Here is a 27614-nt window from a genome sequence, read left to right on the forward strand (position 1 = left end):
CAAGTGAGTCTGCTCTGATTCGCTGAAAATTTATGGAAGGGGGTATCACAAGCAAAGTGAACAAAACTCGAGATTTTCGTCAGTCGAAATCATTCTTTCATTTGTAGTAACGCAGTTTACTTCGATTTAAAATGACTGGTCGTGGTAAAGGAGGAAAAGGTTTAGGAAAAGGAGGAGCCAAACGCCATCGGAAAGTGTTACGTGATAACATCCAGGGTATCACGAAACCAGCTATTCGTCGTCTAGCTCGTCGTGGTGGAGTTAAACGTATTTCTGGTTTGATTTACGAAGAAACGCGTGGTGTCCTTAAGGTCTTCTTAGAAAACGTTATTCGTGATGCCGTCACCTACACCGAGCACGCCAAAAGAAAGACCGTTACTGCTATGGACGTTGTCTACGCTTTGAAACGTCAAGGTCGTACTCTCTACGGCTTCGGCGGTTAAAACTTTACCCTTCCCCCATTATAATCGGCCCTTTTCAGGGCCACCAATATTTTTTAAACGTTGAATAGTCTACTTGTTTTATTTTTCAACAATCTTATTTCTAGAATGAAATAAAAATAAAATGAAAAATAATCTATCATTAGAAAGGTTGCTGATATTTTAACATCAGTACATTACCAACTTTGTAAGATAAATAAAATTAAATTATTAAATGATTAAATTTAAATTATATAATTTTGAAATAAAAAAATTGAAAATCATTATTCAATGTATATATTAGCACAATATAACTAAATTACGTAACTTCATCAATTAAATTCTTTTATTTGCATTTGTTTCATAATTATTAATATTTTAACAAAGTTACGTGTTTGTATTTGATCTTTCATAGTATTGTCATACAAATATGCTATTTTTATGGAACTGAACAAGTTTTAATTTAATCGATAAATAATTAATTAGAATAGTACTGGAATTTAATATTTTTCTTAGCTGATACCAAAACTTCTTTAATTACTACATTTAGAATATGAAGTCGAATAGTAGGTGGATGCCATGAAATACTTATCCTACACTTAGTGTATTTTATTTGGTTTCAAATATGAAAAATACATAAAAGAATATTCCATACATATAACTAAATTCTATATTCATTTCCTATCCATACGATCAATACTTCGTTGAACCCGTCATCAAGAAGACATCTCTATATTTACTATGATCTTAATCTATTATTATATTTTTAATAGTTATTTTCTAATTGCAACGCAGATTATTTTGCTAATTTAATACTAGCAATTTTTTCAGTTTTCTATTGCGCATCGTCGCCATATTGACAGTATTGTCTTCCATGTTACAAGGTATGCGTGTAAATGGGTGTGTTATTATATATATATATATATATATATATATATATATATAACGTGTGTATGCACATGCTATTTAAATCCCTGCTAAAAACATAAATTATATTCTTATGTGATCTCTAAATTAAATATCCGTTGAGATAATTTATGTATATCATTACTCTTTAAGCTATTAATTGAAATAAAGTCGATCAAATTTATAACAAATATTAACCACTGATTAGAAGAAAAATGTAAACTAAAACAATTAGCATTTAAATATTTACATCAAAGAAATAAATTGCGAATTAATGTTAAATAATTAATTTATTAATAATAAAATCCATACAACGTATTTAAATATCTCCCGGGACATAAAAATAAACTTTCTTTTTTTTTCACAAATTAAATGGCAACACTGCTATAGCAGCGCATGGCTGACTAGCTGGGCAGCGGCTAATATCTGAACTTCTCAGTGGCAGGCTAGCAGCAGTGAGAGGCGGTAGCAATTATCATTAGCTTTGGTCGGGCTTTAACAGAATGTAAATGTTAGCGAAAACGAACATTATAAATGCTTTTTACTTGTTTTATTAAATATATGTAATCTTAGAGCATATGATATTCAAACGTGACATATGTGTTGATCATTTCATTGTGCTTTTTCTCATCTAGATATGTCTCTCGCAAGGTAATCACATTTACGTCTAACCTAACCTCAACCAGATACATCTTAGAGGATTCTTTTTAGCTTATATTTTTGGTGATATGATCATTTTCAGTTTACTGCCACAGCCAAGCCAAGTGGTTTGGGATAGAGACGATGAAGCACGCGAAGCAAAACTTCGCCAAAGGCCTGTTTCTGCTTTGGTCAAAGCAGTGGTAAGTGCACCACCTTATGGTCAGAGAAAAGGATGGATCCCAAGAACAGAGGAAGATTATGGAGATGGAGGTGCCTTTCCCGAAATTCATGTGGCTCAATACCCTCTTGGTATGGGGGCAAAAGGAAAAGAAACTACCAGCAATGCTCTTGCTGTCCAACTTGATTCGCAAGGAAAAGTGAAATATGATTTAATTGCTCGACAGGGACATTCAAAAGACAAAATAGTTTACAGCAAGTTAACAGACTTGTTACCATCTGAAATTTTAAGTGAAGATGATCCAAGTTTACAGAAGCCATCGCAAGAAGTTGCTGAAGAAACAACAGAAAGAACCAAGAGGGCATTGGAAAAAATTATTGAAAACAAAATTGCTGCTGCTATGCCTGTCAGACGTGCAGAAAAACAAGGTCCAGCTCAATATATTAGATACACACCATCACAACAAGGTCAAAATTTCAATTCTGGTGCAAAACAAAGAGTAATACGAATGGTTGAAACACAAGTTGATCCTATGGAGCCACCAAAGTTCAAGATAAACAAAAAAATTCCAAGGGGACCTCCATCTCCACCAGCACCAGTTATGCATTCTCCTACCAGAAAAGTAACAGTCAAAGAACAAAAAGATTGGAAAATTCCTCCATGTATAAGTAATTGGAAAAATGCAAAAGGTTACACAATTCCGTTAGATAAAAGATTAGCTGCTGATGGAAGAGGATTGCAACAACTGCATGTCAATGAAAACTTTGCTAAATTAGCTGAAGCTTTGTACATTGCTGATCGAAAAGCTAGAGAGGCTGTTGAAATGAGGGCACAAGTGGAAAAGAAATTAGCTCAAAAAGAAAAAGAAAAGAAAGAAGATCATTTAAGACAACTTGCTCAGAAAGCCAGAGAAGAACGTGCAGGATTGAGAACAGCTGCTGCTTTAGGTGAGTATAAATTTGAAACTTTTTTAATTGTTGTAACAGTTATTTTATACAGCTTCATTAATTTTATACAACTTCATTAATTTTTATAGATAAAAGCGAGGATATCCGCGAGCGAGAACAACTGCGGCAGGAACGACACAAAGATCGCGCTCGTGAACGCAATTTAGCAAGAGCTGCTCCAGATAAGAGATCAAGACTACAAAGGGAAAGGGAAAGAGATATTAGTGAGCAGATAGCACTTGGCATGCCAGCTAAGAATACCAATATGACTGGAGATCAAGCATTTGATCAAAGGCTTTTCAACACAACTAAGGGTATGGACAGTGGTTATGCTCATGACGATGAGTATAATGTGTATGACCAACCTTGGAGAAATAACAGTTCTATTGGATCACAAATTTATCGACCAAATAAAAACATAGATCAAGATGCTTATGGAGATGACTTAGAAAAATTGAAAACCACAAGCAGATTTGTACCTGATAAGGAATTCAGTGGTACAGATAGAACTGGAGCAGCTCGTTCTGGTCCTGTACAGTTTGAGAAAGAAGAAGAAGATCCATTTGGTTTGGATCGATTTTTGAAAGAAGCTAAAACTGCTAGTGGTAGTACTACAGCAAAACGAAAAGAAGAGCCTAAAAAGGATGATAAAGATGCAAAACGTCGAAAGCATTAAATTATTTTAAGTTTTTAAGTTTCTGTATGTAATTACAGATTAAATAGGTCTTTAAATTATAAATTGTAATTCATACAATTTATTAAAATATGTTAAGATATTAAGATATCTAAGATATAAATGGTTTGTCTTTTTTTGTTTGGTTATCATAAGAATACCAATTTAAATATCATTATACATTCACTTTCATGTTTGAAATGAAATTGCAATATCTCATAGTAAAAATTGGATAAAATTATGATAAAATGTAAATTTTATAGAAATATATGTTGAATTCTTTAATTAATGCTGTTTTTATTTTTGTAAAGAAAAACAAATCCATTAAATAGGAAATTACATATTTTTTATATAAAATATACTTTTTATTAAACTTTTATGTGCTATGTACATGTAATAATGAATATAAATAAATTGGTACATTATTCATGAATTTATTAAATTGTTTATTTTTCCTATTATACTTATTACTGTCTGGCTGCATGCTTGGATGCAAAAACTTAGCAGGAAATTGACAAAAATTGATATGAAGAATTATAGAAAATTTACGCGTGATTAGTAAAAGTAGTAAATATATTAAAAATTCCATGTAATTAAGATTTTGTTGATAAAAAATCTTTAAGGTTTAACACTTCCATATCAATAGAAATTGAATTTGCGTAACGTTTTAATTTGGTTTTCAAGTAATTGAATGTATTGAATTGTTACCCACTGGAAATAAATTACATATTTTGTATAGAATATGTACCAAATTAGTATAAGTTTGGTACGACTTTTGTATAAATTTTATACAAAACTTGCACGAAATGGTACAAATTTTGTACTCAATACTCAACATTTCAATAAATAAATAATACACACATATATAGATAAAATAACGTAAACAGTTTTCATAAAAGATGAACTATATATGGAAAATGAAAAAAATAAGACAAAATTACCAACTTGAGCGAGACTCGAACCCAAGATCTCCGTCATATGTTATAACTTCAACACTTTATCACATGCTACCGATGACCGTAGCTACCTTAGTTATTAATCTGAATGTATTTTACACATAATTCGAAAATTGTTCAATTATTCAATTATATTTAATGAACTATATGTTTACTAATAATAGTAATTAATTTCAAATTAACAATATGTGTGTGTGTACGTGCGTGTGTGTATGCGTGTGTGTGTGTTACTTTTTATTCGTTAGAAATAATTATAAGGAATTACGTATAAGTTCTTACATAAAAACTTGATATTTTTGAAAGGGAATATTTCGCAGATTCAATTTCTACTAATTTGGGAGTGTTCAACATTTGGCATTTTTTTATTAATAAAAACTAAATTGTGTATATTTATAAATGAGTGTTTATATCCTTGTCAATTAAGCGGTTTTTTAAACTTTTCCGGATTGATTTCGTCGATTTTCCGCTGAGTTTCTTCATTCCTTCTCGAGAATACATATGTATACATACATACATACATATATATGTATATATATATATATATATACACGTTTCATATAGACAATAATTATACATACATATATGCAAGCCAGCCTAACCTTTCGAAAAACATTGAGATTGAACGATTGAGTCGAGCAGAACGCTACATTTTGTTTTCAATCATGCATTATTCAATGAATCGTACTAAATACAATAAGTATTCAATCTAGTATCAAATTTATCTTAAATAAATAATTTAGTGAAGGATAAATACGATTCTTAATGATTACGTGATCTGACAATAAGGTAGAGATGGAATTTTTTTCCTTTCTTCATATATAATTTCTAATATTCATTTACTAACAATTTTACAGTATCAAAGAATTTCCCATGGATCTTGAAATAAGTGAACTTTTGGTGTTCTTATGTGATATATACGAAAGTGTAAGCGACGTAAATTGACCTGAAAAAATGTTCATGTGCTAATTGGAAAGGTAGAAAATACTATTCTTGAGTAGCTGTAGGATCATGGTAATAGATATGAGGTCTAGTTCGTCAACACCAAACAAAATGATTACAACCTGGCATCAACAGGTCTTTGCCCTTGATGCTAAATATAATTCACAGCGCGCTGTGAATAATTCAAGTCTGGGTATAAACAACTTGGTTTACTTAATGACTTTATGTTAATGTTATTTATTCATTAAAACTTATTCTTATGTTTATAGGTATGTTGTATATACGTAGAAGAAATCAATTATTGCGTGAAAAGCCTTGTAAAGATCCCGAATTACAATATCGATATTTAAAATTACGATCTGAACTTCTTCGTCGTAGGTATGGTACTTGCCTAGAGACATCAAGTTTACCTTCAGAAAAAAGTCTTGAAATTAAAGCAAAAGTAAATGCAGCAAATAAAAAGTCTACTGCAGAAAGTTTTGCTGGTGTTCATCATGTTTTTGACCAGCACTCAGGTGCTATTTCAATGCTTAAATTTGCTAATAATGATCGGTCACGGTTTTGTTGTGCTTCATTTGATGGAACGATATCAATATGTGAAGCAACAACTAACCCACCTAAAGTTGTTGAATTATTACAAGGTCATCAGAAAGGTGTTACAGCAATAGATTGGAGCATGAGTAATGATCTTTTAGTCTCCTCATCTCTAGATGGTACAATTAGATTATGGAGAATACATTCAGATTCCAAGTCGGATTGTTTAAGAGTTGTTGGTGACCAATTGAGAGCTGAAACTTTGTGTTGCACATTTGCTCCTACAAATAATAATTTAGTTTTAGCTGGAAATTCTCAAGGACTATTACAAATTTTAAATGTTTCTACGGGCAAATATACTCGTGGTGGTTCAGTTAAAATTGGAGGCAAAGTATGTATATTTTAAATTGGTATAGCTTATCTTTTTCTATTAATACAACAATTTTGAAATATATTATTATATTAATATGTATATTTTACAATTATATAATATTGAATTATTAAAGTTGTTAATAAATTTATTTTTCTTAGTTTTACATAGCATAAAGAATGTATATGTATCAAAGTTTATTATTAGTTCTTAAAGTGTTTTAAAAATTATCTTGTATTAACATTTCATGATACAGTATGTAACAAATATAATGTTCATATTATTTTAGATTACCGCACTTACTTGTGAGGAAAGTGGTGGCTTTTTAATTTGGGTAGGAAATGACAGGGGAATAATTATGTCATTTCGATTAGAATCTGGTTTAGGACGCTTAACTAAATTGCGAAGAATGGAAAGTACAGGAGGATTAGTATCTAGTTTGTCATGGCGTCCTTGGTTATCAAAAGAATTTCCATGGCCAACATTACTTGTTAGCAGTGCATGTAATGCTGCATTATTGTATCATGTATCAGATGAGCAAGGTGGTTTAGTGCTGTGGAAAAGATATCCAATTAAACATAGGTATGTTATGTACAAGTATATTTTTAATATTATGAAAGCTATATATAAGATGTTGTAATGTTATATAAAAATTAATTTTATTTTTTAATAAAAATTGTCACCAAAGAGAACCGTTATTTAATAGATATATTTTAAATATTACATATTTGCAGGCAACATATGATTTGTTCAACATTCTGTCCTCAAATTAGTACATCACTAATAGCTACTGGTTCCGAAGATGGTTCAATTCATTTATTGGACTCAGTGAAAGACGGAAGATCAGCTCAAGTAAATAGATTGCTTGGACATTCTGCACCTACTCTATCATTGTGTTTTAATTATGATGAATCTCTTTTGGCTTCTGGAGATCATCAAGGACTTGTGATTCTTTGGCGAAATCAACAAAATCAATTGTAATTTAATTATAGATATATATATTTTATAAATATATTTACCAATTATTTATTTATCCTTCCATTTAATTGTACACAATACTATCTTTATTATAAAATTTAATTTATTGATTGAAATACTATTTAATTACATTTAATGAAAAATTTAAATAAGATAATTTTCATAAAATTACATTATCACAATCAAACAAATTATAATTATGATTTCTACCAAGCTATTCATATTTTGGTTGATTTTCTTATATTCATATTTTACATATAAGTCAAATAGGTTAATTGAATAATTTATTTCATCCTGGTTATTTTAAACAATTTTTATATTAAATTCGTATGTTATTTAATATTTAGCACTATGTACTCAGCAGTCATACAATTAGGCAAGGTTTGATTTACGTTTGAAATATTGGTGGCCCTGAAAAGGGCCGATTAAAAATAGAGTCAAATGAGGTAGTCAATTTATTTAGAGCTAGTGTATTTAGTAACAGCTTTGGTGCCTTCGGAGACGGCATGCTTAGCAAGTTCACCAGGAAGAAGAAGTCTGACAGCAGTTTGGATTTCCCGGGATGTAATAGTGGATCTCTTATTGTAATGAGCCAAACGAGAAGCTTCGGCAGCAATGCGCTCGAAAATATCGTTTACGAAACTGTTCATAATGCTCATTGCCTTACTAGACACACCAGTATCGGGATGAACTTGCTTGAGAACCTTGTAGATGTAAATAGCGTAGGATTCCTTCCTTTTCTTTCCACGCTTCTTCTTATCACCCTTAGTGATGTTCTTCTGGGCCTTGCCCGACTTCTTCACAGCTTTACCACTGGTTTTAGGAGGCATCTTCGAGGATTGGACTGTACTAGACTATTCCAAACACAAGGAAATATTGCTGTACGATCATTCTGTTTTGCTTTTATTTCGTAAATGGAAGTTCCATCGCACCAATCACAATGCAGCTTTGTTGCAGAGAGGGGGAACGCAACATGTACCCTACTATTCAGTTAATTTTACTTCATGTGAGAGTGGGGATTAGTTTTATGAAGCTCATTGGTGCGCAGGACTATACGGGGATAGTATAAAGCCGTAAAAACGATCCCAATCAGAAACTTGACGTATTATTACGTACTTCGTGCTCTTTGACTTACATTTCGTGATCTACTCATCATGTCTGGACGTGGAAAAGGTGGTGGTAAAGTTAAGGGAAAGTCAAAAACCCGATCAACCAGGGCTGGACTTCAATTTCCCGTTGGACGCATCCATCGTCTTCTTCGTAAGGGTAATTATGCTGAGCGTGTTGGTGCTGGTGCTCCAGTATACTTGGCAGCTGTAATGGAATATTTGGCTGCTGAAGTTTTGGAGTTGGCAGGTAATGCCGCTCGCGATAATAAGAAAACCAGAATTATCCCACGTCATCTCCAATTGGCCATCCGCAATGACGAGGAATTAAACAAACTGTTGTCTGGTGTCACCATTGCTCAAGGAGGTGTTTTGCCCAACATTCAGGCAGTCCTCTTACCAAAGAAGACCGAAAAGAGCTCATCTTAAATTCCTACTCCTTACTACCAATAATCGGCCCTTTTCAGGGCCACCATTTATTTCATGACGTTGAACTTTTACTCGTTTATTATAAAAATATATAAATAAAAATAATATTGATCTGTAAAACTACACAAAATAACAATAACAATGAAAAAAGTTAACTTAGTAAATAAATTAGTTACTTTCTTATTATTATTTTAACTCTTACATATATTTCATTAATAAATGTATTTTATTATTAATCAACTTCAATTTTTATTTTCTTTATCCAAAAAAAATGTTCCTCCTACATCTTATATTAAAGGTAGTGTAACTTTCAATTTCAAATTGTTATAATATATTAACAACCTGCATATTTTACAACACATATCTAATTTCGAAATATTCTACAAATAGTTTGCAATAAAATGAAGTTTTTGTATAATAAAGTATTTTACATCTTTTTTTATAATTAATAGTAAGTAATACTAAGCAATTAGCCTGAATCATGATTATAATACATAAAATGGCGCCATTGAACATTGGTGACGTAAGGGTATATCTACAACAAAATATTCATGCTTCGTATCATTTCGTGAACAAGCACTGATTTCAATGTATTATTAAAAATTGTAGCACTAAATACAACACTAAGTATAATAGATGATTTCCACAGTTAAATTCATAAAATTACAAAAAATGTCATATTACGTTATCTGACGTCATAGTTGACGTTACTCTAATTTTACTGTAACATTAGCTTGGCTCCTGAAAAGCCGCTGCATGATGCATCCATGCTTCTCTTTCCTATACACGTTTACGGTAGTTGGTACAAGGTATAGGTTATCGTTGCGAAGCTCCTAATTATACAGAATTAGTTGCTTCTGAGAAACTTAAACCTTGAAAAGTTAAATTATTTCACAGTGTCCATACCAGTTTTGCTCCGCATTTGGGCAAATACGAACTTTTATCAACATCTTATAAGTGACAAACTCAACAAGGTATTATAGTGCGTTATTGAGTGGAATATTTTGTTGAAAGAGCAAGTAATTATTATAAAATATGGGAGGCGAAGAAAATGTAGGAGTGACGACAGGTCAACCCAACTTATATAAACAAGATCTAACTAAACTGAATGTGTCGAAACTTACGGCATTGTCGAAAGAAGTTATAAGTCGACAGGCAACGATTAACATAGGAACTATTGGTCATGTAGCACATGGTAAGTCAACCATCGTTAAAGCCATATCTGGTGTACAGACTGTGCGTTTCAAAAATGAGTTGGAGAGGAACATTACGATCAAGCTTGGTTATGCCAATGCTAAAATTTATAAATGTGACAATGAGAGATGTCCTAGACCAACATGTTATATTTCCGGTGGTTCCAGTAAAGATGATTCCTTCCAATGCTTCAGATCAAATTGCACAGGGCGGTTTCAATTGGTGCGACATGTATCCTTCGTTGATTGCCCTGGCCACGATATTCTTATGGCGACTATGTTGAACGGAGCAGCTGTTATGGATGCTGCATTATTATTAATAGCTGGCAATGAATCGTGTCCACAGCCACAAACATCTGAACATTTAGCAGCTATTGAAATCATGAAGCTGAAGCACATTGTTATATTACAGAATAAAATAGATTTGGTTAAAGAGGGACAAGCCAAGGAACAGTATGAACAGATTCTGAAATTTGTTCAAGGTACTGTTGCTGAGGGAGCTCCTATTATCCCCATTTCTGCACAACTGAAATACAACATTGAAGTCCTGTGTGAATATATTGTTAAGAAGATTCCAGTTCCCATGCGAGATTTTGAGTCAGAACCACGTTTGATTGTTATCAGATCTTTTGATGTTAACAAACCTGGATGTGAAGTTGATGATTTGAAAGGTGGTGTTGCTGGTGGTAGTATTCTCAAAGGTGTACTCAAAGTTGGAATGGAAATTGAGGTACGCCCAGGAGTTGTATCCAAAGATAGTGAAGGTCAATTGACTTGTAAGCCCATATTTTCAAGAATTGTATCTTTATTTGCTGAGCAAAATGAACTACAATTTGCTGTCCCGGGTGGATTGATTGGAGTTGGTACAAAAATTGAACCAACATTATGTAGAGCAGATCGTCTGGTTGGTCAGATTTTGGGAGCTGTTGGTGCTTTGCCAAAAATATTTATCGAATTAGAAATATCGTACTATCTCCTGAAGCGTCTATTGGGAGTTAGAACTGAAGGAGACAAAAAAGGTGCCAAGGTACCTAAACTATCGAGAAATGAAGTACTTCTGGTGAATATTGGTTCACTAAGCACTGGAGGACGTGTTCTAGCAACAAAAGCTGATCTTGCAAAAATTAGTTTGACGAATCCAGTTTGCACAGAGATTGATGAGAAAATTGCACTCTCTAGAAGAGTTGAGAAACATTGGCGTCTTATCGGATGGGGTCAGATACGTGGTGGTGAAACAATAGAACCATCTTCAAGCAATTAATTAAACATGCTATATGGACCGAATAATATAATATGCACAGTTTAATACGAATAAGTCATTATGGATATTATTAATAATTGTTTCTATCTTCTATTTATATTACCTATCAAGTTAAACAATTTTAAGAGAATTTTGATGAAACGATAAAACATTTTTTTCCGTTTTCAGACATATTTCTATATATATTACTCTTTTTTGGTTATCATAACTAATTTTTATTATTTTTATTTTCTGGTAAGCTATCTACATATTGTATAGTTTTTCTATCATAATATATTTAAATTAAATCATTTTTTGGATTGTGTTGGTACTCTAATACTTCAATAGGTTTAATCAGAAAGCATTTTTTGTCAATTAACATCTGATAATAATGAGTTATATTCTACATTCTTCGATTATTATGTTAAATAAGTGCCTGTAACACATAAAGTTGAATATCCAATAGCAACATTACTGCTCTAAGTTCATTTAAATTTTATATAAATAAGTTAAATTTTGAGCCATAGGTAGACACCTAATCAATTGTTCTTGTAATAAGTAAATTTTGTATAGAAATAAATATCGGACGATGAGATACGTCAATTCGAATTTATATGCGAAAAATTATTTTGTATTTAACCACATTTGCTTAATCATATCAGCAGTTAATCATAATGCATAATCATAATCATAATGCTTAATCATATCTCTCCAATCATGTAAACAACATTGGTATGAATAGTGAGAATAGTCGGCATAATTAAGGCATCTACGACTCTCAAAATGTCTTTACACTGTACACTTTCAATTGTGGATCTACGACAGCAGTTGGATCATCACTCAGTCCCATTTTGGCAGTTTTGATTTCGTGATTCATCACAGTTGATAACTGCCTGATGGCGCAATGCCAATAATTGTTGCTGACAATTCTAATCTCATGCAGCTTGGAATTTTTATATCATGCAGGTGAGTTCCGTAAGCAGCGAACGACCCCGTTTAGGATATGCTGGTCGCGTGCTTGATACCCTCGAAAATGCTTTCCACGTTTGACAGATGTTGAAAGAAGTTTGGTTGAATAATAGGTGCTTCCAAAAGATTCTTCGATTTGAACGTGACCCTGACAAAACTTCGTGGATTTTGAATGATAAATCAAATGAAAAACGTACCCTGACCTTCGACAGGCTTTTACACGTTATAAACATCACCGGTAATCGTCAGATTTTCTTTAATATGGTTCATTCCACTGTCAAAGTGCAAAGAGCCACTTGCAAAGAGTATAAATCAATGACGAGCATGGAATTTATTGTGAACCAAAACGCCAAAGCTTCGGCACTGTAAGCTACTCATATCGGACCCCCATTGTTAAACATGTATATATGCACACACATGTGGAGAATGCACCAGCGGTCAATACTCTATTTGACGATAGAACTACTCTTTGGTTGACCAATAAAATCAGACCTAGAAAACCTACGTGTACGTAAAGATTAAATCCAACTGGAAAGTCTTGGATTATGTCGATGCTAAGAAACTTAAACCTTGAAAACTTACGCAACTTTTATTATTTAATCTGTGAAATTCCAATGCTCTTTGACCATTTTCGCCTATTTTTGACCGATCCTAATTGCTGGTATATTAGTAGGGCCGCTAGTAATTGTTATTTACAGAGACAAAGTTTCCAACGCATACAGATTTAACAAGAATTTTCGTAAAATTATGCCGAAGGTGTATCATATTATAACTCTCAATCTGGGATCAACGACAGCAGTACGATCGTATATTTTAGGCTCTCTTCATCTAAGATCCAAGGGTCAGAAAATCGCGCGGTATTTTGCCACAGTCCGATATTTTGCTTTGTTCCAATTCTGTACTAACAATAGTTAAAAGCAATCTGACAATAGCGTTGATATGTCAGAGTCGGAACATGTAAACACAGTTGATTAGAAGAAAAAAAATATATAAATAAAACTAATGTTGATCTGTAAAACTACACAAAATAACAATAACAATGAAAAAAGTTAACTTAATAAATAAATTAGATACTTTCTTATTATTATTTTAACTCTTACATATATTTCATTATTAAATGTATTTTATTATTAATCAACTTCAATTTTTATTTTCTTTATCCAAAAAACTGTCCCTCCTACATCTTATATTAAAGGTAGTGTAACTTTCAATTTCAAATTGTTATAATATATTAACAACCTGCACATTTTACAACACATATCTAATTTCGAAATATTCTACAAATAGTTTGCAATAAAATGAAGTTTTTGTATAATAAAGTATTTCACATCTTTTTTTATAATTAATAGTAAGTAATACTAAGAAATTAGCCTGAATCATGATTATAATACATAAAATGGCGCCATTGAACATTGGTGACGTAAGGGTATATCTACAACAAAATATTCATGCTTCGTATCATTTCGTGAACAAGCACTGATTTCAATGTATTATTAAAAATTGTAGCACTAAATACAACACTAAGTATAATAGATGATTTCCACAGTTAAATTCATAAAATTACAAAAAATATCATATTACGTTATCTGACGTCATACTTGACATTACTCTAATTTTATTGTAACCTTAGCTTGGCTCCTGAAAAGCCGCTTCATGATGCAATCCATGCTTACTCTTTCCTATTCACGTTTAAGATAGTTGGTACAAGGTATAGGTTATCGTTGCCAAGATCCTAGTTACATAGAATTAATTGTTCCTAAAAAACTTAAACCTTGATAAGTTAAGTTATTTCACAGTGTCCATACCAGTTTTGCTCAGCATTTGGGCAAATACGAACTTTTATCAACATCTTGTAAGTGACAAACTGAACAAGGTATTATAGTGTGTTATTGAGTGGAATATTTTGTTGAAAGAGCAAGTAATTATTATAAAATATGGGAGGCGAAGAAAATGTAGGAGTGACGACAGGTCAACCCAACTTATATAAACAAGATCTAACTAAACTGAATGTGTCGAAACTCACGGCATTGTCGAAAGAAGTTATAAGTCGACAGGCAACGATTAACATAGGAACTATTGGTCATGTAGCACATGGTAAGTCAACCATCGTTAAAGCCATATCCGGTGTACAGACTGTGCGTTTCAAAAATGAGTTGGAGAGGAACATTACGATCAAGCTTGGTTATGCCAATGCTAAAATTTATAAATGTGACAATGAGAGATGTCCTAGACCAACATGTTATATTTCCGGTGGTTCCAGTAAAGATGATTCCTTCCAATGCTTCAGATCAAATTGCACAGGGCGGTTTCAATTGGTGCGACATGTATCCTTCGTTGATTGCCCTGGCCACGATATTCTTATGGCGACTATGTTGAACGGAGCAGCTGTTATGGATGCTGCATTATTATTAATAGCTGGCAATGAATCGTGTCCACAGCCACAAACATCTGAACATTTAGCAGCTATTGAAATCATGAAGCTGAAGCACATTGTTATATTACAGAATAAAATAGATTTGGTTAAAGAGGGACAAGCCAAGGAACAGTATGAACAGATTCTGAAATTTGTTCAAGGTACTGTTGCTGAGGGAGCTCCTATTATCCCCATTTCTGCACAACTGAAATACAACATTGAAGTCCTGTGTGAATATATTGTTAAGAAGATTCCAGTTCCCATGCGAGATTTTGAGTCAGAACCACGTTTGATTGTTATCAGATCTTTTGATGTTAACAAACCTGGATGTGAAGTTGATGATTTGAAAGGTGGTGTTGCTGGTGGTAGTATTCTCAAAGGTGTACTCAAAGTTGGAATGGAAATTGAGGTACGCCCAGGAGTTGTATCCAAAGATAGTGAAGGTCAATTGACTTGTAAGCCCATATTTTCAAGAATTGTATCTTTATTTGCTGAGCAAAATGAACTACAATTTGCTGTCCCGGGTGGATTGATTGGAGTTGGTACAAAAATTGAACCAACATTATGTAGAGCAGATCGTCTGGTTGGTCAGATTTTGGGAGCTGTTGGTGCTTTGCCAAAAATATTTATCGAATTAGAAATATCGTACTATCTCCTGAAGCGTCTATTGGGAGTTAGAACTGAAGGAGACAAAAAAGGTGCCAAGGTACCTAAACTATCGAGAAATGAAGTACTTCTGGTGAATATTGGTTCACTAAGCACTGGAGGACGTGTTCTAGCAACAAAAGCTGATCTTGCAAAAATTAGTTTGACGAATCCAGTTTGCACAGAGATTGATGAGAAAATTGCACTCTCTAGAAGAGTTGAGAAACATTGGCGTCTTATCGGATGGGGTCAGATACGTGGTGGTGAAACTATAGAACCATCTTCAAGCAATTAACTGAACAGGCTATATGGACCGAATAATATAATATGTACAGTTTAATAAGAATCAATCATTATTGATATTATTTTATGAATATTTTTACGAATTTAACTTTGGAAATCATCTATTATACTTAGTGTTGTATTCAGTGCTACATTTTTTAATAATACATTGAGATCAGTGCCTGTTCACGAAATGATACGAAGCATGAATATTTTGCTGTAGATGTACCCTTACGTCACCAATGTTCACTGACGCCATTTTATGTATTATAATCATGATTCAGGCTAATTTCTTAGTATTACTTACTATTAATTATAAAACAGATGTAAAATAATTTATTATACAAAAATTTCATTTTATTGCAAACTATTTGTAGAATATTTCGAAATTAGATATATGTTGTAAAATGTGCAGGTTGTTAATATATTAAAATAATTTGAAATTGAAAGTTACACTACCTTTAATATAAGATGTAGGAGGAACAGTTTTTTGGATAAAGAAAATAAAAATTGAAATTGATTAATAATAAAATACATTTATTAATGAAATATATGTAAGAGTTAAAATAATAATAAGAAAGTAACTAATTTATTTACTAAGTTAACTTTTTTCATTGTTATTGTTATTTTGTGTAGTTTTACAGATCAATATTATTTTTATTTATATATTTTTTTTCTTCTAATCTACTGTGTTTACATGTTACGACTCCGACATATCAAAGCTATTGTCAAATTGCTTTTAATTATTGTTAGTACAGAATTGGAACAAAGCGAAACTTCGGACTGTGCCAAAATACCGTGCGATTTTCTGACCCTTGTATCTTATATAGAGAGAGCCTTATGGGTGACCGCGAATGACGGGATGTACCGACGAAAATTCCAATGGATTTTAACAAGTGAAATCCTGAATCCTGTTCTCACTGAAAATAAGTATATAAATTTTGTACAAGACCTGTACGACATTTGTACTAAAATAAATACAAAATTTGTATAAACCTTGTGTAATATTCATACAAAAATCGTACATATTTTCTTTGAAAAAATGTGTACAAAATTTGTATAAATTTGGTACAAGTATTATATAAATAATATTATATGTATAAATTCTGTATACATTTTATACAAAATTTGCATGAAATTTGTACAAATGTTGTACTCAACAATCGACTTTTTCTTAAAATTTGAATAAATAAATAATATAGGCATATCATGAATAAAATAACGTGGACAGCTTCCATAGAATTTGAACCATATACGAAAAATAAAAAAAAATATTGACCTAACCGTGATTTGAACCGGAAACCTTCATATTAGCAGATTTGTAGTTTACCACTTTGCTATCAACGACTGTTATATATGTATCAACGTATTATTTTTTATTTCGTACATGCAATCTAAAAATTGTTTATCAATTATTCTATCGTATTCAACGAATTGTATTTTTGCTAGTAATATTGATGAATTTTAATTTAACAAATAAATAAATAAATGATTAAAAAAACTTCTATAATTATATTGTTAATTTTTAATCCATCGCTATTATCAGAAAACATATAATTTATTAAATTTGATTGAATAATTGTACAATTTTCAAATCATATATAAAATATATTAAAATTTGTAAACACTAACAGCAATCGGTAGCAAAATGGTAAAGTACAAGTCTGCTAACATGATCTCGATTTCAAGTTTCGGTTAGGTTTTCACTATTTTCTTTCATTTTTTCATTTTTCGTATGTAGTTCAAATTATACGGAACCTGTCCAATGTTATTTTATTTATAATATGCGTGTATTATTTATTCAATTTTTAGAGAAAAGTTGATTATTGATAAAAACAAAATTTTTGTATGAATTTTGTGCAAAATTTGTAATTAAATTAAAAAAATGCCAAAAATAAATAACTTGTCTCTAGCTATTCGTTTAGAGCAGACGACGGAGCTTTGCTACAGTCATTGGAAATAGGAACCTAAAATGTAGAGTCATTTATTAAGGGACCTGGAGAGCACTTTTTGAAGCGTTAACGTTGTCTAGTAGGTAGGCTCTGACACGCATGTGTTAATTATTATATTATAATATACCAGTACTGTTCCTTGGGGTAGTGTCGACCAGGCGAAGTATAATATTAGTTAATATTAGTTCGTCAAATTAACAATCCTGGTGGCTGCAACGATTTTCGGTGGTGCCAAGAGCTGAACGACTTTGTCGCTTCAAGCGAGGATTAAGAAGATGTCATCTGGATCGGGGATTTACGCATACAGTTTACTGAACGACGATAATCTGCTGCATCATATGATGCCAACTGAAATCCTGGAGTTGTTGACTTGCTCGTCGATAACCAAGTAGATTTCGAATATGATGTCCATCTTATTAATAATACCGGGCAGACGGCAATTTTAGATGCAGCATAGGCCGGTAACGCTGGGGGCGTTGCCTTCCTAAAGCGCTGTGGTCTGGATGGGTTAATTGTTGACGACCTCGACAACAACGCATATCCGACCACATAGAACATAGTGCTCAACAAGCTGATGGGCTTGGCACCTAGACAAGTAGACAAATGGGTCGTTGTTCGAACGACTGTAAACTATTTGGATGCCCAGACATTATCTACCCTCTGTGGATTACCGGTTGAAGAAGAATAGCCGCAATCGGCTCTTTTTCAGGGCCAAACGATCGACTGTTTTCAGAGCCACTGTCGGTTCTTTTCAAAACCATAAATCAATTCAAAACGTATAACTAAAATATTCTTTGTACTATTTTCATTGCAATGTATTTCATTTGTGTGAGAAATCCCTCTTGAAAATATCAAGTAAGTTTTTACACAGGTCCTTACGTACGTATTTCAACAAAGTTCATACATAAGAACTTATTTCATAGAAAAAGATCATATAAAATAAATTTTTAAAATAAAATATATCTTTGGTGAGAATTGAAAACCGTTCATACTAAATTCCTAAATTTATTACATAAAAAAGTTCTTATATCAATTTTTCTTTTCTTACATCAAGAAATTACCTAGGCAATTTTTTGTTTATACTTTATTTAATAAGTTCTTCCGTAAGAACTTACATGTGTTTAATTAATTCTTACGCAAGAACTTACTTGAAATTTTCAGGAGGGATAAGAATTTTTTCTTACTTCCATATAATATTAATAAGTATGTATTACCTACTCTTTTATATATGAAACTATATTTTCTATAATTTCGTAGCCTATACATATTTAAACCTATAGAAAAGGGTTGATTCAGAGCTAACAACTTTAGAATCACTTCCTACCTGTCCGACTATACGAGTAGAAAATCGATATTTAAATAGAATGATACGTTGGTAAATTAATTGCATTGAATTATTCCGTTTTAGTTTATCATATAATTTACTAATTTACAGAATTGATTCATCATCAAGTTTTGTTACTTAAATGTCGTTCAAGTATTGAGCAAATAATCTTTTTTCTATTACATTTGATATTTTTTTAAGTTTAAACTTGACACAATTAAACTTAATTTTAATAAAAATGAAATGCTACAAATGCGATTTCATGAAAAAATATTTGCACTTTTGCACTTGTTACAGTATGTTCGTTTTTTATGCTATCTTGATAATATCGTTCGGCGCTTGCGCAATAATTTATTGGTCATTTGTAATCGACAGTAGGCTATGCACGATATACAGAACGTAGCTATTTGTCTCTCTCTCTTTCTCTCTCTCTCTCTCTCTCTTTTCTCGACGCAGTATGTCAATTGCGACGGCGTCGTCTGCGCGTGTGAATACATACATAAGCGTCGAGACTATATAGTTATAAAGAAAAATAAGGACAGACGCTTGTGTTGCGCGCGCAAGTTGGAAAGAGACGGCAAAAGTGAGCAAGAGGATAGTCATCATCGTAGTCGGCGACGGCGCGCGCGGGTAGTGTTAGCTCTCGCTCACGGGGGTTATATCAGTCATCGTCGGCGTTGTGCGCGTTCTGTGTGTGGGTTCATAGGAAAATTCGACTGAGAGCAGTGAGAGTCATCTCGCTCGCGTAATTGAGTGAGAGTGTAGTCGTTGCCGCCACCGTTGGTCTCGACAATTCGATCTTAGCGCAGCGCGTGTTCCCTATCTCCTTTTTTTCTCTTTCGCTCAATTTTATTTCATTTTTACAAACGCACGCTTTGCGTGTTTGACCTACCTACTCCTGTCGTATTCCCCAAAAACTTGCTATCGTGTCGCGTCAGTGCCGGCTATCAACAATACTCGGTGTGCCACATCGCTATCGAGCCGGCTGCAGAATCAGCAAGGCAACGCTCGTATCAACAAAATCATGGGAAACGTTCACACTTGTGGACCTAATGAGGCTCTCGTCGTGTCAGGTAAGGCTTGAGATCAAAGCTTCACCAAAGTTTTCTAACCTAGAAAAGCTGTCTTTTTCTCTCTGTAAAGCTATATAGGCGTGTACGGGGTCTACCCCCCTCCTCTTGCCCTATCATCAGTGCGTGCAGTATACGTCACAGCGGCGGGGAAAATCCTAGTGCGCGTGTGGAAAAAAATAGAGCGAGGGAGAGACGGACGCGCCTTTGACTCATCTCGGGATAAACACCCCCACTCGATTTACGCACGAAGGGTGAGCCCCGCGTCTCGCTCCCCCCTCCTTTACTGCACTTAAAATTCTTTCGTGTGTGTATTGATGCGTGCAAAGAGGAGAGACACGCGCCTTGGTTTGCTTGCTAACGACCTGCACAGCCGTGCGCTCTGCTTGACAGTTTTGTCGTGGAATAAAAATGCTTTACGGAGTTTCTGCATGCAGTCTCAATCCTTGCCGACGTCTATTATAAAAGACGCTGGAGAGCAAGAGAGGGAGAGAGAGAGAGGACCGATTAATTGACAGATTCTTGTTGCTGCAAGCGGAGAGACTCCAAAGAAAGAGCATTTTCTTTTCTTAGTTTTTTTTCAGCTCGACGACGTATTTATTTTTAGCAGAACATAAGTTTTCACCATGTGTATATTTTGTGTTGACATATGCACAACTTTGATATTCCCGGATTATGTACGCGTGACATCCTTTTTCTCTTTATTCGCGTCTATCGCGGGACTGTGGCGTATTAATGTAGACGAGTAGTTTTTGGAGTAGATGTAGTAGTGGAGAAGTAATTTAGAAGAGCTAGCAATATTAGAGAGCCGTTTTGAAGTTGATGCTGCTAGCTGGCAGAATACTATATTTTTATTCATTTTCCTCTCTTAAGACCCCTCGCGTCAATTCTTGTCAGTGTTTCATATTGACTTTTTTCTTCTTTGAAACATTCAATTGATTAATATTCAGTGTACTACGGTGTACGTGACTATTTTCGAACGTGCTCGGCTATATCAAAACAATAATCTACGAGAGTTGACTTGTACGAACTATAATAAAAGTTATACTGCCCATGAAAAATGAAAATTATAGAACTGATTGTTTTATGTGTGTTTACATATGGATTGTCATTCTTTGATTTACTTTTCTGATTATATTTGCTGTTTTTTAAAATATTGAGTTCTTCATTTATAGTGCAACTTATGAGTTAACTCTCAACATCGTGATTCTTTTGAATTTATTGATAGTGGAAGATAAATACAATAAACACGCCATTTAACTTCTACTGTCATTGATTAATTGAGTGAGTTTGTGTATTCAAATATTGATTCTTTCGTTATCGGTTTTATATTTTTATTTTATTTTTTGTCACAATTGACTCATGTGTTTTACTGGTATAATCATATTTTGCACCAGAATACACAATTGTTGATAGACAACACTTGAAAACCTTGTTCAACGTTGTCATATGTTATTTAAAACATATAATGAATATTTATGTACAAGTTATATAGTCAATATATATACAATTATTACGTAAAAATATATTATGTAACAATTTATTATGTAACATTTTATTTACCATAAAAAAATGTAGTGGTTGATAAAAAAATGTAGCTTGACTTACGACTGAATTTGATTGATAATCCTATAAAATTGAATTTCATTCATGACGAATCGTATATCAGTAGCAATTCCAAGAATTTTTATATACATTTAATCATACATATGTGTGAGTGTGTGTATACGCATACGGAGAACTGCTATTCTCCTTTTTTGTTGCTAGATAATATAAGCGTATTTGATTTTAGATGATTTAGATGATTTAGATGAGTTGAAAACGTCCGAGAAATTATAGCTAAATAAAAATAATTAGATTGAATTGATAATTTGAAAGCTTATTGTTATCATTGATATAAATAGACTGGCTACCTTTGATCAATGAAAATAACTGTCACGTGCACTTTTGCATAAAACGCAGTAAGTTTTCTACAGGTTATTTACAATGCTACATATGTTCAGAAAAGATCTTCCGAGTATTTAGATGACGATCGTGTTGGGCGTAGGGCGTTGAAATTGGCACAGCAATAAGTTTACGGCAGCTTGACTCAGCTTCCTTATCTACACATTGGTATTTAAGTGTTTGGTCTATCTACAGCGGAAACACGTCACGCACATTCATACTCTATACACGATAAAACTGTTCTAGACATCGTTAACTCTTCCGACGCCCTGCCAGGTCTGTTTAATCATGTCCGCGCCTTTCTCGCCAATCATAAATATACCAGCATTAACGTGGCCGACCGGCATCAATGGCATCACCGAAGCATCGATAACTCTGAGACCTTCTATTCCGTAAACTCGAAGTTTTGGATCAACAACTGCGTCATGATCAGTCGGTGGTCCCATCTTGACAGTTCCGATTTCGTGGTTCATCATCGACGGTAACTGCTTGATAGCGCACCGCCAGTACTCGTCACTGGCGAATTCGTAGCTTCTGCAGCCGGGAATCTTGTTACGATTCAGACGGCTGCCGAATTTGGCGAACGGCTCAGTCTTCGACAACGCGATGGCATGCTTGATACCCTCGAGGATAATTTCCACGTCGGCCGGGTGCTCGAAGAAGTTGGGCTGAATGACCGGTGCGTCCAACGGATCGTTCGACTTGAGAGTTATCCTGCCGAAGCTGCGCGGTCGCTGAACGATTGGCCAGATCGACCACGCGTCCTGTCCCTCGATGGGCTTGAACACACTGTCGTAGAGCTCGTCGGTGATGCCCAAGCCGCGCCTGATGCTGAGTCCGTTGTCCGAGTGCAAGGAGCCACCGACGAACAGCAGCTCGACGTCCGGCCGCGAGTCTTGCGCGTACTTGGTCCTCAAGAAGGCGATCGCCTCGGCGCCCCCTGGCATCGTCATTATGCCCTTGTTCTGCAAGGCGTACTCCAACATCACGCTCGGCTTCATCACTCTGCTCTGCAGCAGGCTGACGCTTTGGTTCACCATGAACGTCAAGCCCAAGAAGCCCACGTGCTCGTACAAGTTGTAGCCGACTTTTGAATCTTGTATCGTTTCTATTCCCAAACTTTCCAGGTGCTCTCTAGGCCCTATGCCCGATAACATGAGCAGCTTGGCAGAATCGATCGTGCCTGCTGAGATAATCACCTCTTTGGTCGCTCTCGCGGTATACTTCCTGCCGTTTCTCAAGTACTCCACGCCGTAGGCTTTCTTGTCCTTGATGAGCACTTTCGTGACTTGAGCGTTCACGAGGATGTGCAAGTTTGGTCGTCGTACGCTCAAGTAAGCGATCTCAGCGCTACAGCGTTTACCATTGTCCATGTTTACCTGGATGTAGGAGAAGCCGATCTGCTCCGGCCCGTTATAGTCGAGGACCTTGTAGCCAAGTTTTTCGCCCGCTTTCAGAAAGGCCGTTGATAACTTGGTGTGATAAGGCACGTGCTCCACGCAGAGATAGCCGTCAGTGCCGTGGTACGACGAGTTCGTGACTCCTGCGAGTGAAATTCAGAGGTTACGGCCTATTATTAAAACTGCGGATGGGGCTAAAGGAAAGAAGATCGAAAAAAACTATGGTTCCTTAATATATGGGCTTTGAGAATTCGTTAATCGTATTGTCTTGCTAACGCTTTTGACGTTAGTTTCGTTTCGTTTAATCAACCGATACCGCACTGCTGCTTCGACGTCACGCAGTCTTATTCCTTTCTGTATTGTTTTCGGCGTAATGTAATATTTAAGAGTTCTCTTTTATATGCTACGTGGAATGATTTATACAATTACGTGTAAATTACTAGCGAAGGTCTTGAATAAATAAATAAATTCCCTAGGCGTTCACCCTGAGAGAGGTTCCCAAACAAAAACAGAAATCGAAGGTGTGAAAGCAGTAGCTTCCGAGACTACTGCTTTGCGTACCTCTCCGCAGTACCTAGCGCGATCCATGAATTATTCAGTTGGATCCCAGATGCATATTATGTGGTTTCTAGAACGGAAAGCTTCATTTTCACCGGGTCTCGCCATCGTCTTTTCTAATAAATTTGTCCGCGGATAAAATTTACACATATATGCATGTAGTTGGGGCCGAAAGCTGAAAAACGCACAACATAATTAACGAAGAAGCTACTATTCATCTTCTACGAAGAGCGCCACGCGACATTTAAGTTTTTAGCTTATCGGCGACCTCATTATGACGATATCGCGTGCCGCGCAGCACTCGGCGAATACGTTTGATTAAACTAATGTAATGCCGAAGAAATGTCACTTGGAGTAAATGGCGCAAGGAACGCGAAGCTGTTTCGTCACTGTGAATGGCAATGTTTGTCAAAGAGCCAAATAATTACTGCGTCTCGAAATGACGTAAGTGCATAGCAACCGCGTACTGCTTGCGAACAATAGTAATTTAGACGTTTCCGTGGAAGGCATTTTGATCGACGCGCTGCGATCGTTGAATAATCGGCACCGAACGGGCGTCTGATATAAAAACGAGCAACGAAGAAAATACAAAAGAATTACCTGGCACCTTGAACCGCTCGCTCTTGATGTAGTAGGGCAGCACGTCGTTGAACGACCAGCCTTCGTTGCCCAAAGCAGCCCAAATGTCGTAGTCAAGCTTATTACCCCTGGTGTGTATCATGTAGTTGAGAGTGCTGGTGCCCCCGAGGGCTTTACCCCTTGGCCAGGGGCACCGATGGTTCTTCATGCCGAGACAAGCGTTCGTCTGCGGCTCGACCTTGTAGCCCCAATTGTACTGGGTCAGCTGGAATATGCTCACCAATATTGGTATTTGGTTGAGTGGGCCTTGCTCTCCACCAGCTTCTATCAACAGAACTCGCCATTTGCCATTCTCCGATAGCCGGTTCGCAACGGTGGAGCCGCCCGAACCGGCACCCACTACGATGAAATCGTAGGGTTTGCTGCTCGGCTTGCTAACGATGTTCTCTTGAACTTGACCGTGGTTTCTGAGGATGTCCAATATTGTGTCCCCACAACTCCATGATGCTGACAGAGTGAACACCAGGACAATGCTCATCAAACTCATGTTTCTTAGCATTTATTTTCCTGTAAATAGTTGCGAATGATTAATTCAAAGAATAAGCTATAACTGATAATTGGTGACAAGAAAAAAATAATCAGCTACTACAACGCAGCTTTCACCGCGTATGCAATTTATGATCGTGCGACGGAACTCTGAACTACTTTTATTTTGGGCCTCTATTGTATCGCAGATGCAGTAAACTCTCAAGGTGCATCTAACTTTTGATTTCTCTCTCTTTCTCTCGTCACACACGCACATACGCACTTACTTGCTTTATTCCTTACGGCGAAAAATTCGATGCTTATATATTTTATTGTCTTTCTGATCCTTCGCGTTCTATTGATATCAAATTTTCTCACAATTTACGAATTTTTCAAGCACATATATGTTTAATTTTGATAACAAAAATATGCGCTTCCACCATGCATTCATTAAAACCATCTACTTCATACGCAATGTGTCGTTACACTTTCCAACAATTTCAATAAAATGTCCATTAGTTGAAAGTAAATTGAAAACTTTTTTTATTATCTTGCCTGACAAGAAAGTTCTGTGCATGAAAGTACACTAAACACGTTATTAGCAAACGCGTAACATATATTACATATGTATATTCTACCGGTGAAACGATTCGTACGCCTAATCACCGTAACAACAGTGTATTTGATGTTGAACTATTTATTGCTGTTAGCGGAAATGTGTTTCGTTGCATTGAACTAAAGTAGCCTCTTATTCGCTAACTTTCAATGAAGGATAAAGTCAGGCTTAATGTTCGCTGTGGCAAAGCTTTGAACACATGACGCAATTTTTAGCTATACTTCAGATCAGCTGGTTAACTAGGTGTATAACACCTCTCTCTCTCTCTCTCTCTCTCTCTCTCTCTCTCTCTCTCTCTCTCGCATTTCGGAAGACCGACTGGAATTGATAATCGCTTCCACTCATTTTTTGTCTCGGCTATCTGGTCGTATATATTTGTTTTCTTCCACATCGGACCGATCACGCAATCAGCCAGAAATATATTGTTACGTACGTTGCATAAAAGGTCCATGCGTACTCAATTTGAAAATTTCACTTAATTTTACGTATCGTTCGATGAAGGCACATGTGAATGGTGCCTTTTTTGTTACAAGTGTAATGCGTCAGTTCGTTGGAGGACGATTTGCATTTCTTGAAATTGCATAACTTTCACTTTCCAATTCCGAAGACATCATAGATATTAATAAACCACATTTTAGGGATCCTACGTAATGCTCGAACTCTGCTACTTTTGATTTCTATCAATGATTGATTAATTCATTAATGATTGTATCACTTCAACTTTTAACACCTTATATATTTGAGTGTTCTCATTTCACAAGTAAGTGCTTTTAAAAATCAGCGCGATGTCGAAATGTTTGCTTACATCTTTCCTCATGTGGATTGCGAATTAAATGCGACAGGTTGAATTGGAATTCAATCATGGAAATTTTTGGTTTTTGAATGAGACATCGAGCCGAATAAGAGATAAGTGATGAGAAATACTTCGTGGATGTTTTGATAAGGCATCGTCAATATGCACGTTTCGATGACAATGAGCCGCGTATAGGTCTTCGCTCACTGGCGCCTCTTTTTCAGCTTTAAATACTGCCCGTAGCGAAGCCGTCTTCGCCCTCAGGGTTGACCTTAATTCACAAACGAGTATACTTCCCCGGCCATTGATCTAGTTTGCGCGCGCTATTGCTTTTGGAGACCAACTGAGCTTGCTCTTGCCACTCAAATTAGGAAAGTCATTTTTTCTTTCTCTTTCCCCGACGGCTTTAAGAGAAACACACTTGTAAGCCGGTTTTTTGCCGCGCTTTCATTCCACTAGTTTTTCTATGGCTTTGAACGAACGTTGGGAAGAAACATTCGCGATCGTATTTTTTCCCGTCGATGCCGCAGCTTCTAAGTATTGACGGTTTTATGAATGTTGTTGGGATGATTGACGAGAAGAATTTTGTAATGAGCTATCGTTGAGCGATGGTTGTAAATGCAGAGGGCATTGTGCCATTTCTTCACTTCTCGCGGGTAAAAAAGAAAGTGAAAATCTGTAATGAATTCAGGTTTTCGAAACGGCACCTACTGAGTCTTAACTGATAAATCTTGTATGCAGATCGACGAAGATTTTTTAATAGTTTTCAAATTACAGAACGTTTATCTGAATAATACCTTCACAATTAATTATTGATACATCATACCAATAAATTCTAACCATAGAAAACAAAGTGAAATATTAGCCAATTGATTTGAGTTATGTATTGACAAATCACCAGACAATATTGTGAAAGAAATACTGATCGTAACTAGAAATTGCGACAGGCCAAATTCGACAAGTTCTAACAGTTGTTCGATAACATACCCTGTATTGCGCAAGAGGCGTTGAACAAGACAAAATTAATTACTCAA

General features: G+C 35.0%; 7 protein-coding genes across 8 annotated transcripts in view; 6 read left to right on the forward strand and 1 right to left on the reverse strand.

Moving 5' to 3' along the window:
* The first annotated feature begins 10 nt into the window (after positions 1–10).
* LOC131669011 (histone H4) lies at positions 11–1128 on the forward strand. Its single transcript, XM_058943562.1, has one exon. The coding sequence runs from the start codon at positions 132–134 to the stop codon at positions 441–443; it is 312 nt and encodes a 103-aa protein (XP_058799545.1). The 5' UTR covers positions 11–131; the 3' UTR covers positions 444–1128.
* A 621-nt stretch (positions 1129–1749) lies between these two features.
* Positions 1750–4041, forward strand: LOC131668971 (puff-specific protein Bx42). Of its 2 annotated transcripts, XM_058943490.1 has the most exons (3): positions 1750–1976; positions 2068–3092; positions 3182–4040. In XM_058943490.1, exons 1-3 carry the CDS (start codon positions 1963–1965, stop codon positions 3766–3768), a joined length of 1626 nt encoding a protein of 541 aa, XP_058799473.1. In that variant the 5' UTR covers positions 1750–1962; the 3' UTR covers positions 3769–4040. The 2 variants fall into 2 exon arrangements, with proteins under 2 accessions (XP_058799473.1, XP_058799474.1); XM_058943491.1 differs by lacking the exon at positions 1750–1976 and having other exon boundaries at positions 2054–3092; positions 3182–4041.
* Positions 4042–5331: 1290 nt separating this feature from the next.
* LOC131668957 (WD repeat-containing protein 13-like) lies at positions 5332–7582 on the forward strand. Its single transcript, XM_058943467.1, has 5 exons — positions 5332–5507; positions 5576–5853; positions 5930–6585; positions 6854–7146; positions 7299–7582. Exons 2-5 carry the CDS (start codon positions 5730–5732, stop codon positions 7543–7545), a joined length of 1320 nt encoding a protein of 439 aa, XP_058799450.1. The 5' UTR covers positions 5332–5507; positions 5576–5729; the 3' UTR covers positions 7546–7582.
* Positions 7583–7952: 370 nt separating this feature from the next.
* On the reverse strand, positions 7953–8396 carry LOC131668958 (histone H2B). Its single transcript, XM_058943469.1, has one exon. The coding sequence runs from the start codon at positions 8370–8372 to the stop codon at positions 7998–8000; it is 375 nt and encodes a 124-aa protein (XP_058799452.1). The 5' UTR covers positions 8373–8396; the 3' UTR covers positions 7953–7997.
* Positions 8397–8593: 197 nt separating this feature from the next.
* On the forward strand, positions 8594–12138 carry LOC131669007 (eukaryotic translation initiation factor 2 subunit 3, Y-linked-like). Its single transcript, XM_058943537.1, has 2 exons — positions 8594–9070; positions 10424–12138. Exons 1-2 carry the CDS (start codon positions 8697–8699, stop codon positions 11529–11531), a joined length of 1482 nt encoding a protein of 493 aa, XP_058799520.1. The 5' UTR covers positions 8594–8696; the 3' UTR covers positions 11532–12138.
* A 1939-nt stretch (positions 12139–14077) lies between these two features.
* LOC131668899 (eukaryotic translation initiation factor 2 subunit 3-like) lies at positions 14078–17165 on the forward strand. Its single transcript, XM_058943371.1, has one exon. It carries the CDS (start codon positions 14414–14416, stop codon positions 15830–15832), a length of 1419 nt encoding a protein of 472 aa, XP_058799354.1. The 5' UTR covers positions 14078–14413; the 3' UTR covers positions 15833–17165.
* A 2548-nt stretch (positions 17166–19713) lies between these two features.
* The window catches only part of LOC131668962 (flotillin-2), an 89999-nt gene continuing 82098 nt past the window's right edge, over positions 19714–27614 (forward strand). Inside the window, exon 1 of the mRNA XM_058943476.1 lies at positions 19714–20168. Within this exon, the coding sequence (XP_058799459.1) occupies positions 20120–20168 (49 nt within the window). The 5' untranslated portion in view covers positions 19714–20119. The remainder of the gene's footprint in view (positions 20169–27614) is intronic.

This window comes from Phymastichus coffea, unplaced genomic scaffold, assembly GCF_024137745.1.
Source record: "Phymastichus coffea isolate CEN01 unplaced genomic scaffold, Cenicafe_Pcof_1.1 PCOF00085, whole genome shotgun sequence".
In the NCBI taxonomy this organism is placed as follows: domain Eukaryota; kingdom Metazoa; phylum Arthropoda; class Insecta; order Hymenoptera; family Eulophidae; genus Phymastichus; species Phymastichus coffea.

Coding starts and splice junctions, on each gene's coding strand:
- LOC131668971 (XM_058943490.1), top strand. Junction 3,093..3,181: donor GAGAACAGCTGCTGCTTTAG/GTGAGTATAAAT, acceptor TAATTTTTATAG/ATAAAAGCGAGGATATCCGC.
- LOC131669007 (XM_058943537.1), top strand. CDS start 8,697: ATGTCTGGACGTGGAAAAGGTGGTGGTAAAGTTAAGGGAAAGTCAAAA. Junction 9,071..10,423: donor AAGAAGACCGAAAAGAGCTC/ATCTTAAATTCC, acceptor AACATGTTATAT/TTCCGGTGGTTCCAGTAAAG.
- LOC131668899 (XM_058943371.1), top strand. CDS start 14,414: ATGGGAGGCGAAGAAAATGTAGGAGTGACGACAGGTCAACCCAACTTA.
- LOC131668957 (XM_058943467.1), top strand. CDS start 5,730: ATGGTAATAGATATGAGGTCTAGTTCGTCAACACCAAACAAAATGATT. Junction 6,586..6,853: donor CAGTTAAAATTGGAGGCAAA/GTATGTATATTT, acceptor ATATTATTTTAG/ATTACCGCACTTACTTGTGA. Junction 7,147..7,298: donor AGATATCCAATTAAACATAG/GTATGTTATGTA, acceptor ACATATTTGCAG/GCAACATATGATTTGTTCAA.
- LOC131669011 (XM_058943562.1), top strand. CDS start 132: ATGACTGGTCGTGGTAAAGGAGGAAAAGGTTTAGGAAAAGGAGGAGCC.
- LOC131668958 (XM_058943469.1), bottom strand. CDS start 8,372: ATGCCTCCTAAAACCAGTGGTAAAGCTGTGAAGAAGTCGGGCAAGGCC.